Below are 17,709 nucleotides of genomic sequence, written 5' to 3'. Positions count from 1 at the left end.
TACAGAATGAGTGGCTGAACCAGCGGCTACAATAAAAAACCTTTCAGAAAAAGTTGTAGATACTCTGTGCCGTAGGGCGTACTTGATGAAAGAACATGCTATTTGATGTGTGAGATTCTCAAAGTGGGTGGAGGGAACGCAACCAAACAGCTCCTGGAGAAGTTGATCAGTGAAATCATAGCAATATTACAGCTCCACACTTTCTTCGTGATAAAGCAAATGCATCATGTTCTGAACAACCCAACCCATCCCCATATGCCCCAGCCAGACCACAGATTGCTAGAATCCTCAACTACAGGGATAGAGCTGTAATCCCAAGGCCAGAACGACTCCAAAAGTCTGTCTGATTTCAATCAAATCATATCATGATCTTTCTGTACTGTACATGCCACCTCCAATGGCTGAGGTAAAAGTTTGACAGAGTCCAGCAAAAATTGAGAGCAAATGCACTTACTATATATGATCCTATAATCTGTAACACTGAGGGTTATTTTAAATCCAACCTCGACCTTTTCGTATTGCCTGAAGCAGCATGGGACTGAGTAGATGAAAGGAAGACCTTCAAACTTTATCCGGAAGGGCTAACATTTCATGGGCAAAACCAAAACCCCTTCGCCAGAAGGAATTGCCGAAGAGAAGGACAGAGAAACACCAGGAAGCAGAAGCCCTCAACTGCTAGCCCCACGGAACACTTGAGGCATTGGCCAGGAAGTCAGCCAGCTAAAAAGGAGCAGATGTATATGCAGCAGTTAATATCTGATAAATACCTCGAAGCAGACAGCAATACAAGAACAATGAACACAAATAAAGGAGCGAGAGTGAGACTTCTATAATTGCCTCAAGAAAAGAAAGGAGTAGTTTCTGTCCTGTAACTCCAGTTCTGTAGTAGGGGTATCTCTGTTATAGTCATAATCTAGTGAATAGTCCCGCCCATGTGCGTGGACCCCGGAGCAATCAAAAATAATCTCTTACAGTGTCAAAAAATGCAGAAAATGCATAGACACTTAAGAGAGAATTTAAAGACAGATAATGCAGCCAAAAAGGCTACACTGTCCAGTACTTCAACTAGAAATTCCACCATAAAATCCACAAAACAGCAAAGCCTGTACAGATTTCCCCTGCTTAACAGCAAAATCCCTCAGGAATGATAGAGAGAAGAACCTGGACAGACAAGCCCCATAGGCTGCCATTATGTGGCTTAATTAGGATACTGTGCCTTTAAGGAACCTTCCAGAACCTTCTCTCAGTATCCCAGAATGCATAGCAGGTCCAACTTAGCCTCAGTTCTTTTTGAAGGCGCAGAAAACGCCAGACCTGTAGCATTATGAACATGAACAACACTCCACCGGGGAGGCGGGAGGGCGCTTATGACTATAACAGAGATACCCCTACTACAGAACTGGAGTTACAGGACAGAAACTACTCCTTCTGTAGTAGGGGATCTCTGTGTATAGTCATAATCTAGTGAATAGAATGGCAAGCCCATCCCCACACCAAGCGGCGGTGGAGAATAAAATAACGCCACTACTGTGCGAACAGATTCCGCAGCGAAGCCTGCCCAACCTGAGCGTCTGCCCTGGCATCAGTGTCCAGGCAGTAATGCTTAGCAAAGGTATGGACCGACTTCCAAGTGGCCGCCTTGCAGATCTCTGCAATGGGAACATTACGGAGCATAGCCGTCGTAGCAGCCTTGCCCCTGGTGGAATGAGCCTTAGGTTTGCCCCCTAAGGTCTTATTAGCTTTGCAGTAACACAACTGAATGCAGGACACAATCCACCTAGAGATGGACTGCGTAGAGGTAGCAAGACCCGTCCTGACTGAGCCATAATTGATGAACAATTGGCCTGACCTACGAATATCTTTAGTCTTATCAAGATAAAACTTCAGCACCCTCCGCACATCCAGGGAATGTAAAGACCGTTCCGCCGGAGATGAAGGATTCTGAAAGAACGTAGGCAAAGTGATAGTCTGATTGATATGAAAATCAGAAACAACCTTGGGAAGAAACTTAGGGTGAGTACGCATAACAACTTTAGCATCATGAAATACAGTATAAGGTTCTTGGCAACACAATGCCTGAATCTCACTCACCCTGCGGGCCGATGTAATGGCCACGAGGAACGCCGCCTTCCAGGACAGGTGCTGCAACGAAGCCTTATGAATGGGTTCAAAAGGCTCCTTCATCAATCTGGACAGCACCACATTCAAGTCCCATGAAGGCGAAGGAAGCCTGACAGGAGGGAACACTTTCTTCAAGCCTTCCAAAAAATCTTTGATCACAGGGATCTGGAAAAAGGAAGTCTGTGAAGGGCCTTTCCTGTAGGCAGTCAAAGCAGCCAGATGAACCTTAATGGAATGGACATTAAGGCCCGACTGCGCTAGATGAAGCAGATATGGAAGGATGACATCTTCCTTGCATGACGTAGGGTCATAGTTCTTAGACTTGCACCAGATGCAAAACCTCTTCCACTTGTAAGCATAAGAAGTCCTAGTGGAAGGTCGCTTAGCCTCCTTCAGTATGCCCATACAATCCTCTGGGAGATTCAGATGGCCATATTGCACTATTTCAGGAGCCATGCCGCCAAACTCAAAGACGAGAGGTTGGGGTGCACCATCCGCCCCCCGAACTTCGTGAGAAGGTCCGGCCTGCACGGCAGCTTCATGTGAGGAAGGAGAGAACGGTGAAGTAGGTCCGTGAACCACCACTGTCTGGGCCATTCCGGGGCAATCAGAATCATCCTCGCCCTGGATTGAGACAGCTTGATGAGAACCGCCGGAATCAGGGGAATTGGTGGAAAAGCGTACAGAAAGCTGTTCGACCAGTTGATCCATAACGCGTTCCCCAGCGTCCCCGGCTGGTAGAACCTGGAGGCGAAGCCTCGGCATTTGCTGTTTTCGGCGGTGGCAAACAGATCTACGTCTGGAGTTCCCCACCTTGCGAAGACTTCTCCTAGTACTTCGTCGTTTATGACCCATTCGTGGTTTTCCTGCACGATTCTGCTCAGTTCGTCTGCCTGAACATTCTGCACACCTGGCAGATGGGTGGCCGTTATCGACAGTCCTCGAGCCAGAAGCCAGTGCCAGATCGCCTGCGCCTCCTGCGACAGAGTGCGCGATCTCGAGCCCCCCTGCTTGTTGAGGTAATACATCGTTGTCGTGTTGTCCGTCTGAACAAGCAGAGAGTTGGTCTGAAAGGACGGATGAAAGGCCTTCAGTGCCAAGTGAACAGCTCTCAGTTCCAGGAAATTGATGTGGTACGTGGACTCCGTCGGGGACCACGTCCCTTGAATTTGCAGGTCTCCGGAATGCGCTCCCCAACCTTGGAGAGACGCATCCGTCACGATGGTCTGTGTGGGAATGTCCTTGTGGAAGGGAACGCCTCTGAGGAGATTCTCCTTCGAGCACCACCACTTCAGAGACTGAAGAGCATGTAGAGACAGTCGTATCCTGTCGTCCCAAGAACCTCTCCTCTGGTCCCACTGATCCTCCAAGCACTCCTGCAGAGGTCTCATCTGTAGCCGTGCGTGTGGAGTGAGAAAGATGCAAGAGGCCATCGATCCCAGTAGAGAAGACACCGTCCTCACAGTCGTAGACGGAGTTTTCATGAGAGCCTGAGCCTTCCGAACGAGTGATAAATGTCGTTCTTCCGAAGGAGACACGCTTGCTGACAGCGTATCGATGGAGGCCCCCAAGTACTGGATGCACTGTACCGGAATCGGGACCGACTTGGACATGTTGATGTGCAACCCCAGCTTGTTCAAGAGAACGCACGTCTTCTGGAAGTGTGCTTGAGCTTCCGAGAAGGAGGAGGCTTTGATCAACCAATCGTCCAGGTACGGGTAGACAAACACCTTGTTCTTCCTCAGGTGCGCCGCTACCACTGCCATACATTTTGAGAATGTCCTGGGTGCAGACTTCAGTCCGAAGGGTAGCACCGTGTATTGATAATGATTGGTGCCGACTTGAAAGCGCAGAAATTTCCTGTGTTTGCATGCAATGGGCACGTGGAAGTATGCGTCCTGTAGATCTATGGCACACATCCAATCTCCTCGTTGCAGCTGAGGGTAGATCTGATGCAACGACAGCATGCGAAACTTTTCTCTGCGAATCCACTTGTTTGCCTGTCGCAAATCCAGAATGGGCCTGAACTCGTTTTTGTCCTTCTTGCGGACAAGAAAGAACCGAGAGTAAAGACCTCTTCCTCTTTGAGACAGAGGTACGTCTTCGATCGCCCTTTTCCTTAGCAGAATGTCCGCCTCCGCCTGAAGCTCGCGCAGTTGATACTGCGAGCTGACGGGAGGAATCGATGGAGGAGGGCTGGTGAAACGTAGACTGTATCCATTGCAAACAATATTCAGCACCCACTTGTCCTGAGTAATTTTTCTCCACTCTGCCAGAAAAAATTGAACGCTTCCCCCCACCGGAGCGGGTAACGGACGAGGGGGAAGTAACAGCTCAGGGACGGGACCCGGCCGGGCCCTTGGTCGCGGTAGAGGACTGTTGACGACCTCTACCACCCTGTCGCTTCTGGAAGGGCCGCCTGTACTGCTGCTGCTGCTGCTGCTGTTGATGTTGTCCAGCAGACTGACCCCTTCCACGACCCTGCGACCCAAACCGACGTTGGTACTGTCGGAAGGGTTTCTTTTCCTTGGGCTTCTCCAAGCCCACTGCCGTCAGGGTCTCCGCCTCGGCCTTCATCCTGGCCATCTCATCATCCGCGTGTTTCCCGAAGAGGGTATCTCCGGAAAACGGGAGATTCGCCACGCGTTGCTGCGCTTCCGGTTTCAAGGACGTCAACCTGAGCCAAGCGTGGCGCCTCTGGTGAATCCCGTGGCAATATCCGTGCGCGGACAGCAATGATATGTCCGCTGCGGCGCCGATGGCCTGATTAGAGACCAGCATCCCCTCCTTGACGATCTCCACAAAGTCCTCCTTGCGGTCTCGAGGGACAAGGTCTGCGAACTGCTCCATCGAGTCCCACAGGGACCGGTCGTAACGTCCCAGCAAAGCCGAGTCACTGGCAGCCTTCATGGACGAGGCGGATGTCCCACACGCCTTGCGACCAGCAGAATCGATCCAACGGCTCTCCTTGTCCGGAGGAACCGTGGACGCAGGGGAGGTGGCATGAAGCTTCCGTGCAGCAGTCACGATGACCGAATCCGGTACCGGGTCCTTCCTCAAGAAGGCTGGGTCTGAGTCCGGAGCCCTGTACTTTTTTAGGATCCTGGAAGGTACAGACTTCACCGTCGCCGGCGTCAGGAATAGCTGTTCGGCGGGCTCAAGGAGCCCCGGCACCAGAGGTAACAGGGGGCGAGACAAGTGCCTTTTGTGTAATGTCTCAAATATCACCGAGGTAGAAGCCGTAGGTGCTTCAACCTCAATGCCCAACTTCGCCGCTCCACGCAGGAGAACCTCCTGGAATGTGCTTATATCGTCTATCGGAGACACCCTAGTCTCCGGCGAATCGGACAGCGTGGGCGAGTAGGAACGGGTCCCAGATGGAGAACGTGACCTGGACCGACGTCTCTTGTGATGACGCCTGGATCGTGAGGAAGATCCACGGCCACTCCTTGATCTGTCCCGTCTCCCCGAGCGAGACCTAGACCTCTTGGGCCTCGGACGCTCCTTCGGCCTCCCAGGGTCAGGAGTCCTAGGCTTCTTAGGAGTCTTCTTCGGAGGCGTCGGAAACTTAGGCATCGACACCGCCCTCGGTTGGACCGGGGGTGGAGGAGCAACCGGACGCGGTTTCTGCGGAGCCGGCTTCGGAGGTGGGGTAGGGGCCTTCGGAGGCGGGCCCTTCGGCACAGCAGGCCGCGAAGGAGGCGTAGAAGGCTTCATCGGAGTATCCACCCCGGAATGCGCCGTTCCCGGCGAGCCACCATCTATTCCGGAGCGTGGGGAGCCCCCCACAGTCCTGGGCCTGTCCTTAGGACCTCCAGACGTTGAAGACCGGTGTCCAGACGACGACCGATGTCCCCTCGACGTCGAACGGTCCTTCGGCGTCGACCGAATCACACTTCTCGACGTCGAACCGTGTCTCCGTCTCGACGTCGACCCCGACCAGATCGACGAGCCACGGAACCTCGACGACGGGCGATGGTGCCTCGACGGCGACCTCGACCTCTTCGCCGGCCTCGACGTCGACTTCTTGGATCGCTTCGACGTCGACACTTTGGACCTTCTCGACGTCGACCTCTCTGACCTTCTCGACGTCGATCTCCTTGACCGTCTCGACGTCGGTCTTTTGGAATGCTTCGACGTCGACCTCTTCGGCGCCGGAGACGCCTTCCGTCTCGACGGCGACCTCGACGACGAGGATCCCCTCGACGACGATGTCCTCGACGGCGAACGGCGGTGTCGCCTCGACGGCGAGCGCCGACGCCGGGCCCTCCGATGTCGACCACTCGACGCCGACAGCGACGACGAGGATATCGACACCGGCTTCGACGGCGGCCGGAACACGTTCCTCGACGTCGACGGGCGACGTTTTCTCGACCCAGAGCCCTGGGGAGACCTGGAACTGGCCGTTGACCGTCCCCTCGACGTCGTGGTCAGCGCAACTGACCCAGACGGAGACCTTGGGCGAGGGCTGGTCTTCCTGCCCCTGGGGAGCCCCCCAGAGGCCTCAGCATGGGTAGAAGGAGCCCCTCCTGACCCACCTCGTGCCTTCAACTTTCTCTCCTCAAGTCCCTGAAGCCTGATCTTCTTCCTCTCCTTCAGGGTCCTTCCAGAGAAGCTTCTGCAGATCACACACTCCTCAGGAATGTGGGAAGAGGGAAGGCAGAGAATACAGACCTCATGGGAGTCTGACCTGGCCTTCTTTCTTGAGCACTCAGGGCATTTGTCGAATAATGCAGGCATTATGGACAAAAAAGAGTGCAGAAACACAGAAAGAAAGTCACCAAAGTACTTTAAAAGTACCAAAAATCGAAATCAGTGTAAAACACTAACAAAAACCCTTGAAAAGGGAGAGCTCAATGCTCCAGGGTCCTGCTTGCAGGAGCCGGAAAAAAGAACTGAGGCTAAGTTGGACCTGCTATGCATTCTGGGATACTGAGAGAAGGTTCTGGAAGGTTCCTTAAAGGCACAGTATCCTAATTAAGCCACATAATGGCAGCCTATGGGGCTTGTCTGTCCAGGTTCTTCTCTCTATCATTCCTGAGGGATTTTGCTGTTAAGCAGGGGAAATCTGTACAGGCTTTGCTGTTTTGTGGATTTTATGGTGGAATTTCTAGTTGAAGTACTGGACAGTGTAGCCTTTTTGGCTGCATTATCTGTATTTAAATTCTCTCTTAAGTGTCTATGCATTTTCTGCATTTTTTGACACTGTAAGAGATTATTTTTGATTGCTCCGGGGTCCACGCACATGGGCGGGACTATTCACTAGATTATGACTATACACAGAGATCCCCTACTACAGAATCACCACGCTCCAATGGAGAAGGCTAAATGCTGGTACAGGATACTCAGACACGGGCACCATTTCTAAGGATGCTAGAAGTGGTACCAACTAGCAAAAAAGTGAGTGTTTCAAGCATTCCTAAAGAAAATGTGTAAGTGAATATTTTTCATAGAAAAGGGAGATTGTTCCAGAGCTGGCGGCCAAGCTGTCTGAGGGAAAGGCTACTTATACAAGAACATTTCACATAAAACAGCATCTGCGTGTTGGAGCACAACGTTTTCATAAGAGTGTTGAAAGTAGTGTTGAAGCAAGAAGGATTTTTCCTATTGCATAACGAAACCTGTGCGTAAGACAGAAGGTTTAAAGGCAACTATGTGCTTAATCAAGAGCCAGTGGAGTTCGGTGCGAGTTTGAGTGACACAGTCACATTTCTGCAATGCAAACCTTTCGTACTCCCAAATTCTGAATCCTTTAAGCTTCACTAGAATAAACTCTGGAAGGAAATGGTAAAAGATGTTATAATAATCAAACTATGCTAAGTAAACTGTTCATGAAAATGATTGGGTATGCACAGGAGAGTTTTTCTCAGCAGCCACAGGAGGTAGAAGTAGAGACAGCATTAACGCGGGCTGAAGAGACGTCATAATCTGGTCGAACTCCCAGAGATTTAACATACTTGATAAAAAGGGGCAATTTTGATAAGTCAGAGAGTTATTGCAGCGCTAAAGGGAGTTTTCACCAAGCAAGATTTCCGAGTGTCTTGCTGTGTGACATTCAGACTCAAACTTCCTGCAAGCATGCACCAATTCTGTCTGCAGCATTAGGAACTCTTCAGACTAAGCGAATAATCAGTTACACGTTGTTAGCATTACGAAGACAAACCCAACCAAAAGATGGCGAAGAGGTAAGGCACAAATATTAAACAACATGGGAGAAAGCGGAGAACGCTGGTGCACCACACAGCTGACTGCCTGAATAGTAGAACATTAAGGAGGAAGAGCAAGAGACTGAGTGCGACCTTAAAAAAAAACAAGCATTTGCAATGCAATAGGTCTCGCATTAGGAAAGTGTAAGCTATTGGTATTGTAAATGTCCCCGAGTGATGTGGTGGTGTCCCTGAGTGATGTGGTGGTGTCCCCGAGTGGTGTGGTGGTGTCCCCGAGTGATGTGGTGGTGCGTTTAGTCATAGTGCAGCACCAAAGACCGAGGCACCCAAAATAAGCTCAGAAATAAAAGGTCATTTCGCAAATAGTAGCTCAGGTAATAGTTCAATTATTAGCACTATAACCAATATGCAAAAAAGCGAGTTAAAGGCCTCTAATAGTAACCACAGCAAAAATACTGTTGCCGAACTTAGTGAATGAGAATGCATGCTCATAGAGGAGGGCCCAGCCTCTTCTGGGCAACGATGGGCGAAGACAAGCCTGGTCTTGGCCCTAGGCACGACCCGGGTGCGTCCCGCACAGCGCGAAGTGTGCCGCGCTTTGTAGCAGTACCTGGGGGTGTGGCAAAGATGGCGCCTCTAGGCACAGTTCTCCTGTGACTCAAAGTAATTTCCAGACAGTTACTGGCAAATGCAGAGTGACCCAGTACAGCAGGGAACGTGTCATACTTTTTAAATACCATGCACCCAGTCTTGTGGCCTACAAGGCACATATAGGGGTGACTTGTTAATATTTGAAAGGGATGTGTTGGCTTGTCAAAAGGGTTTATTTTGACAGGTCAAATTGCAGTTTTTAAAGGGCCACAGTCAAGATACAATTGTTGGCCTGAAACCATGTTTTACACCAACACAGAAGAGGAGGCACAATAGGTGCTGCAGTGCACTAGTGACATTTAACACACAGGCCCTGGGTACATCTTGTATCAAGTAGAAGGGACTTATAGTTAAGTTAAATATATCAATCAGGAATATGCAAATTCGGCCATGTTTAAAGCGGAAGCAAAGGCATAGAGAAGTTAAATATATCAAGTAGGAATATTCCAATACGACCTTGTTTAAAGCGGAAGCAAAGGCACTTTATCACTGGTTATTAGGGTTAAAGTGCACAGAGTTCTAAAGCCAGCAAAAATATAGTGTCCGGCAAATGGGAAAAAATATGGGGTGACAATGCAGAAAAGGCAGTTTTCCTACAGGAGGTAATATAACCCAATGCTAGATACACTGAAAAGTGATCAGCATGAAAAAACACTGCCTCTATCCTTGATAGGAAGGGTAGAACTGATGAAAATTGTGGCACTCCCACAGCTCCTCTGAGTTAATCAAAACCTCCCATACAAGCTACCTAATTGTTTTTTAAACAGCATTTATATCCTCTAGATGACGGATGACAGAAACTCTACCAACATGGTGGAAAGTGCACATTCACCAATGCTGGGATCGGGGAAGATTTTTAGGAATTAATGGGTAGGTTCATTTGGAAAAGTTGTTCAAAAGCCACAAATGTGCATGTGGATATTTTTACAACCTAGCAGCAAACAGACAGGCTAATACCAGCAAGGGTAGATATACATGCATATCCATTGATGAAGTGTGGCGTAAACCCCCTCCAAATTTGATGGGAGTGCAGAGGCCGGGGTTCTCCAGAAGGAACTATATTTTTCCTGTGCAGACAAATGAAAGGTTTAGTGTGCTAATGCACATTTCTGTTCAGTTTAACATATTGAAATTTCTTCATGTGGAAAAATATATGCATATGCAAATCTACGCCATAGTCTACACTATGGTAAGTGAATACCACCATGGCGGACTCAACCATTGCTGGAAGTTCGTAGATAAATAGATCTTGGATAATCGCAGGAATTAAATTGAAGATTTAAATATCTTGATATACCCAGTGGTCTGCCTTCGACGACCGGCATGCAGCAAAAATATAGGTGTGCATGCTGGCATATCCGCTTGATGAATCTGCGACTACACTGAAGTGCCACCCTGTTCTGAGCAGTAATAGTTTGAACTACCTAACTTCAGGGTTTATTTCGTACAGAGAGGTGAGAGCAATAGGCCTCATTTGACTGCATGGAATGCATGTGTAGTTAGGCAGGGATTGCAGTGGCCCCGATGAAGGCCGGAGACCCAAATTGGCTTTTTGAATGGCCAAAACATGTTGGCGTAGCTAAACGGGTGGATGAGGCATCATATCTCATCCAATATCCGATACAGTGGTCCTTTTAATCATATCTGAGGTTCCCATAATAAAGGTAAAACCATCGGGTATATCTCAAGACATTGTTATCTTCAATTGGATCCTCGCGATTATCCAATATCTATTCATAAGAACGCCCAGCAATGGTTGAGACGCCATGGTGGTATTCTCTTACTGTGGTTTAGAATATCGCCTATAATGAAGCATGCCATCATGAGCTGTAGGTGAAGCGATATCCCAACAATATTTTTTTTATACAGGTGGAGCTTTCCTCAAGCCAAGTTGTAGTGGCTTGGCCACTTGTAGTATGAATATGTACAGGTGAGGAGGATGTAACAAAGTCCATTCCTCTGTCTCTCCCTTTGTGTACACATATGCAAATCTACTGCCATCACATATTTCTATGACAATTTCTGCAATTCGTAAAGAATTCCCAAAAATTGGAAATGTACTCTAAATGTTTTGGGCAACCTTTTAGATTTGGCACAATACTGATCACAGAGTATAGCCTCTATAGTAGAAAATATGTACACTTATGTCAACCTCAAAATAATTTCTGGTTGTTGGAAGTAATGTGTTCTGTAGTTGTATGTGTCATTGGGTCCTATAGCCAAGAAGCTGTGAAGAAAGGTCAAGGTGATGTGTGAGAGTGTTGCACTTGTCACCCTAAATGACTTCTGTCAACTCCATACATTGCTTCCATCCAGTGTCTACAAGTACTTTCAGTTTCCTGCCCAACGCACATCAGCTCTGCTCTTCATTGTTGTCTGCTTCCACTCTCATTCATGTCATTTCCCTACTGTTAGTATTGTGAATAAAGATGCAAATTTGCATATTGTGGCTGTCACAGGAAATAACTGCACTAAATGTCTAGGTAAAAATAACAGAGGTGCTGTGACATTTGACAAAATCAAAGTTGAGTTCCTTAATAAGATGTGGCATGAGAATACTTTCAACATGTCACCCAAAAGTTGAAGTGGTGAGACAAGACAGAGACAAGTTTTTCAGGAACTCGGATTTGTCTCACAAGATGTTGGAGGAAGTAGTTAGTTTGAAAGTCATATTAAGAGAACAATTTAAAAACTGTTTGCTTCCCAAACCAGTTTTTCTCTTTTCTTGGACTGCAGTCTCTGTTTGTTTGCTGCAAAGGAGCTTTCAAGTAGAAGATATTATACAGTGTTATCTTGGTTTGTAACCTTAACACCGAGATGCATCGTAGGATTGTTTTGAATTTGTCTTGGCACAGAGTTTAATGTGTAAACCTTCAACAGTCTGAGCAAGACATTTAAATCGAAGATTTCTGATTTGATAAAGCCCTGGTTTAAAATATAAAATGTCTGAACTAAGCTGTCCCTAAGTGAAAGAAGCTGGACATAACATTCCTGACGCCCCATAAGCTTTATTTTCTGTATAATTAAGTTTAATAAATAACTGTAATTGCATCTTTGTTTTGTGAACATTATTAAGCTTGGAGTTTAGTTTTAGAAGGTACCAAAGGCCATAAAACTTGACATCTGGAGAAAGACTGCCTAAACTTGCAGATGAACTTTGTTTAATTTGTGAAAGGACTGCAAGCCATAAATCATGGCATTTGGAAGAACACTGAAAGAACCTCTTTGGAGATTTATTTAGATATGTTTTGTGCTTATTCTTAGCATTTTCGGTGTGAGGAGAGGATTATTTGTTTAACAGGCTTTGTGTTACAAACCAATTCTTTTCTCTCAAGTATCCTGGGTATAGAGGTGGGTGTAAACACACTTATTGACGAGTTGAGTGTATTTAATTATGTTCACACATTAACAGGCTATGCTCATTCTTCAGACAGCTTTATTTGATGAATACCATAGAGAAGAGATAGCTGAGAAAATAGGTGGAAATCCTCAGGTATAGCAATGTTCCAAGTGAGAGAATTTTCCAAGCTACAATCATACGCTTTAGTAAAACACTGTTGCTTTATTTATTTCTCTTCCAAATCCGTTTTACCCCTGGGACTCACGCTTATCAACAGTGAAGAATGTGCTGTGGGCTGTGGATACTGGTATGGCAAGATGGAAAGTGATGCGGAGGTTGTGGTGTCTTTACAAGACAGGTACATCTGAATTTGTGACCCCTACAATAGCCACGTCACATTTCTACCCACTCATGTCAACACATTACCCCATTCAGTCAACATACTACCCCAATTATCAGCGGTCTCCCCCATGCCCATCACATCTCTGCTATTGCCTTTAAATCTCACTCAGCTTCCCACTGAACAGCAATCAGTCCCCAGTCAGGCTTGTGTTAGCTCTCTAGCCCCCTCTCATCATTCTGCTACACCACACTTTTCATCTCCCCACCTCCTCCCAACAGACATTTTATTAATCCCCTACCTACCCAACAGGTACTGCTGTCACCATCCACTAATGAGCTTTTTACACCTTTGTGTCACCTTTACCCACTACCTGTTTGATTTTCCTCCAGATTCTGATAATTTCTTCTTTCATTACTGTCACTCTCCACATGGTCCTCTTCCCTCTAACTGCACCATAGTAATTACACCTCTTCCTGTAGCCCATATTGCACATTATCCCTTCATGTTTGTACATGTTGGACTTGCCTGTAAGCCTTGTCAGAATCAAAGTCCATTCCACCACCAAAGCCGAGCATCCCCAAAAAAGATTCACCCTAGGGAAAAGAAAAGATAGCAGTAAGATGGTTTCAAAAAATAATGTAATGCTGCAGCAAAAATGATAGGCATATGGAGGGATTAGACCTTTTATCATGGTTTGCCATTTTTGTAATGTTTATAAATGACATATTAACAGAACAGTCTGCTGTCTTATCGACTTGGCAGTACAACTGGCAGAACAGATGGTATTGAGAGAATAATTTGACATCTGCCTCTGTGCCTTTATGGCATACATCTCCACTCCTTCAGAAACATAATCGGACCACTCCATTCCTCGGTTTACCTACTTTGAAGTAGAGGTCCCAAGGATGAAAGGGTGATAAAATGTTACAATCTTAGGTCTTTCCAGATTCCCATCTTACATTTACGATTTCTCAATGCTAAGGCATCGCTGCTGCTGCATAAGCCTACAAACTAGTCTTTTAACCAACAGCTCACCGAATACCTGGAGCTCAACCACCTACTCAATGCCTCACAATCAGGATTCCGTGCCAACCACAGCACTGAGACCGCGCTAATTGTTGCCACAGACTACATCAGATCTCTCCTCGACTGCAGAGAAACGACGGCCCTGATCCTCCTGGACCTATCTGCTGCGTTCAACACCGCCTCCGACCACACCCTCATCGGCAGACTCCACCATGCCGGCATACAGCAAAACGCTCTCAAGTAGATCTGGTCTTTCCTCTCGGGATGCACATAAAGGATACGGCTACCTCCCTTCACCTCCGCACACAAGGACATCACATGTGGCGGTCATCCCTCAGCCCCACCCTGTTCAACATTTATAGGGTACCCCTCGCAAACATCGTCAGATCCCACAGCGTCAACATAATTTCCTACGTCGATGATACTCTGCTTATCCTCTCACTCTCTGAGGACCCCACCAACACCAAAACCAACTTCCGCAATGCCATAACCGACATAGCCAAATGGATGAAAGATAGCTACCTTAAACTCAACTCTGATAAAGCAGAAGTACTGATATTCGGGAAGAACACCTCCGCATAGGTCCACAGCTTTTGGCCAGCAGAACTCAGACCAACACCCACAGCACCAGACCACGCAGAAGACCATGGCATCATCCTCGACAGACAACTGACCATGAGATGATAGGTCAACACAGTCGCCTCCTCTTGTTTCCATACCGTTTGCATGCTCTGCTCAATCTTTATATGGATACCAATCAACACCAGGAATACCCCCACGCAGGCCGTCGTCACCAGCTGCTTCGGCTACGGCAATGTGCTCTATGCCGGAATCTCCACCCAACTCATTAAAAGACTCTAAACCATACAGAACACCGCTGCGTGACTCATCCTGGAACTTTCCAAATGGACCAGCATCACCCCTCCCCTTCCCATCCAGAAGAGAGGCCAGTTCAAGATCCTCACACATGCATACATAACCAAGGACCATCCCACATCAACTAAACTTCCACTTGTTCGCAAGACACCTGCGCTCCTCCACTTCACTCGCCCTTGCACACACCCTCCACATCTATCGCAGCTGCAGTGGCGGCCGCTCCTTCTCCTACATTGCCACTAAGACCTGGAACGATTTACCCCTCCACCTCTGAACAGCACCATCCCTCGCAGACTTCAGAAAGAAGCTCAAGAGCTGGCCTTTCGACAGAGACACGGCACCCTCAGCGCCCAGATACCCCTATGGGTGACAGTGCTGCACTCTACAAATGCTGTTTGATTGATTGATGATTTAGTACAATGTTAGGTTATCTGTTTGGAGGGATTGAGCACTAGAATGCTGCATTCACTTACCCCTCCTGTCTTCTCTTTGTTGATAAGAAGCCGGGGAGTGTCTGTAGGAACTCTATAAGGAAAGACAGGAGGTTAACTAATTGGAATAAAAGCCCAGTAAATTAATAACAATAAGTTACTTTCCAGGCCATGAGAGCCATACAATCTTACCCAGGGGTCCATCAATGAGGGTTCGGAATTATAGTGAAAACAAACCAAAAACATCAGTTTAGAGGATGGTGCAGTGTTGTTCTAAACTGGAAGCTAACGGTAATTCGACAACTATGGTTAATTACCACAAAATAATTGCTATGACTTCGCACATGCCCTTCCGAGTTACTTTGACATCAATTATGCAATCAGTGGTGATTTATACAGGGCAATTACTACATGGCCCGTGGCCAGGCCTGTATCTCGATCGCCTTTTGAAAGACATTTAGCTATCCCCTTCGCCATCTATATATGTGGTCAGCGGCTATACAGTGTATGGATTATGTTTGGTTATGCCCCGTGTATGTCATATGCATAGGCATAACCTGAGTTGCAAATGATGTAATTTGAGATGTCATCCTCCATCATAAGTTTTATTTCTGGAACTGCCTACAATTGTTAGGCAGTACCTACTGAAAGCTTTTTATTGTCAACTGTAGGCAGCATCAATGTTGACATGCGGATTTGGTACAGCCCCTTGGTTCCTTTGGTTGGCCTTCTTTTTAATCTCTTTTACTTTCATCTTATTTGCTGGTTTTCCTACCTTTCCCCTTTTTGTTCCACCCGTACAACCTGGGTACTTTATCAAACTTATGTCCAGATGACTTGCACCATTCCATGGCTTGGCAGCAGAAAACTACTTTTTTCTTTTGCTCCCATCATTCCAGGGTGGTGTGTGTGATTCATGTTCTTTATGTTCCCTCATACCCACAGCTCCCTAATCTCGGCATGGTGCTGTACCCTTCCTCCACCTGGGATTATTATTTTTATTTTCATTTTTCAACCCCATCAAGCTTGTCCATTGCTCCCTTGCTCCACGTTGCTCCAGCTGGGTCATTGACTTGCAAAATTGTTCTGTTTTCGGAGGGCCCAGTTGCTGCATTTTGCTCCTGGGCTACTACTTAGATGTGCTTTTGCACATAAAAAAAAATTACAGCTATAAAACACACATTCGACATCTTGAAATGGTAAATTAAAAGTTTAAAAAATTACTTACTTGGTACATGGTAATGCATGCAATCATATGATGTTCCGCATCAGCAAAAATACATTTACTTTGTATTTTTGCTAACAGCCTCAGCAAAAATCAAAACCAAAAGGATGGGTAATGGCATGGAAAGGTGAGACCATGTGGCTTTGCCAATGCTTATAAGTGAAAACTAGCATATGATATCAGTAGATAACAACTTTAGCTCTCCTAGTTCTTCCAATTAATTATTTGGGTCGTCTACCAATATTCTTTGTTGACTTTCGGAAGCCCTGCTACTGTATTCTGTGTGCAGTACCCTGTCTGGTAATACATGCCGGCATAGTCCGCAGGCCATTCTCTTCTTGCAAAGGACAGGGCTTTGGCAATATCCTTTGTGCAGTACCACGTATGACAAGTACCAGTATAGTTTAAGACCTTACTCACATTTTCCAGGGATAAAATGTATAGATTTACAAAAGATCAATTAAGAAACATCATTAATCGGGCGCAGTAGGGGGTGGGGCTTTCTTGTTCTTTTTGTTTTCTTAAAAGAAGGGGGGATTTCTTTCATCTGCATTTCATTTCTATATCCTTGCTACATTTCTTTTCCTTAACAAAAAAGTCAAAGTCATGATGTTGTTTATCGATTGTGCAGAGGCCTCTGGGGTACAGAGCCCTACGGTATATTTGTCATTTGATGAATACAATGTGTTTTAAAAAAAAAAAGAACATTAATCATCTTAAAAAATGAAAATGTGCATTCCTTGTTCAATTATGATTTATCATCTATTCAAGAAACACTTAAACCAGTTAACTACCATCAAAATGTTCTACAATCCATCAATTACCATTCCAGCAAATGAAAATGAGGCCACCCTGTGTTGTTTCTATTAAATGGGATCAATACAACGAATTGTGTCTAACTAGACGATTCTGAGCCCTGAATCTTGCTGAGTTCCTCCTACCACATACTTAAGCATTAAAATGTCAATTCATGTGGATGAAATGTTTAAACTATGAAGCACTTTTAGTTTCTTCGACTTCAATACAAAATACAAAATAAAGTAGGCTTTTTTTTGGGTTGAATATAACCTCATAAAAATAGTTATTCTTCCCAAAATTTTGGTTTTATTTCAGGCCATCCCTCTCCTTGTTCAGAATTGCTTTTTCATGAAATTGAGTTGCTAGGGTTTTGCTTTATTTGGCATCATTAGAAAGTTTCTACAACTCACAGGAGACTGGTCACATCCCTTTCTTAAGTTTTATTACTGGATCTTAGTCATCATGTTATGAGGAATGGTGGTATCAATGTATAGACTTATGTCACTTGAAATGTCTATTATAAAGAATACCCATGAAGTCGAGAACATGTTGGACCCAATCGTCTCACAACACAAACACTCTTACAGTGACGAATTTTATAGCTATGCACTTACGCACTCTTCTGGCAGTCCTTGCAATTTATTGCTCAATTTTCACACTTTGCCACTAAATTTCTTCTTTACAATAATTTTGTTGATATACGTTTTTTCAACATATACTCAATATTTTTA

The 17,709-nt window shown here is 46.1% G+C and overlaps 1 protein-coding gene across 2 annotated transcripts in view; it reads right to left on the bottom strand.

The window, feature by feature from the left end:
- The window catches only part of SIRT2 (sirtuin 2), a 175,586-nt gene that overhangs the window by 49,414 nt on the left and 108,463 nt on the right, over window positions 1-17,709 (bottom strand). For both annotated transcript variants that reach the window (XM_078661178.1, XM_078661179.1), the window contains 2 exons: window positions 14,998-15,049; window positions 13,148-13,215 (listed from right to left, as the gene is read on the bottom strand). In XM_078661178.1, coding sequence (XP_078517304.1) covers window positions 13,148-13,215; window positions 14,998-15,049 — 120 coding nt within the window. The remainder of the gene's footprint in view (window positions 1-13,147; window positions 13,216-14,997; window positions 15,050-17,709) is intronic.

Source organism: Lissotriton helveticus, chromosome 9 (genome assembly GCF_964261635.1).
Source record: "Lissotriton helveticus chromosome 9, aLisHel1.1, whole genome shotgun sequence".
Lineage (NCBI taxonomy): Eukaryota > Metazoa > Chordata > Amphibia > Caudata > Salamandridae > Lissotriton > Lissotriton helveticus.
This window is presented reverse-complemented; position numbering and strand designations above follow the sequence as displayed.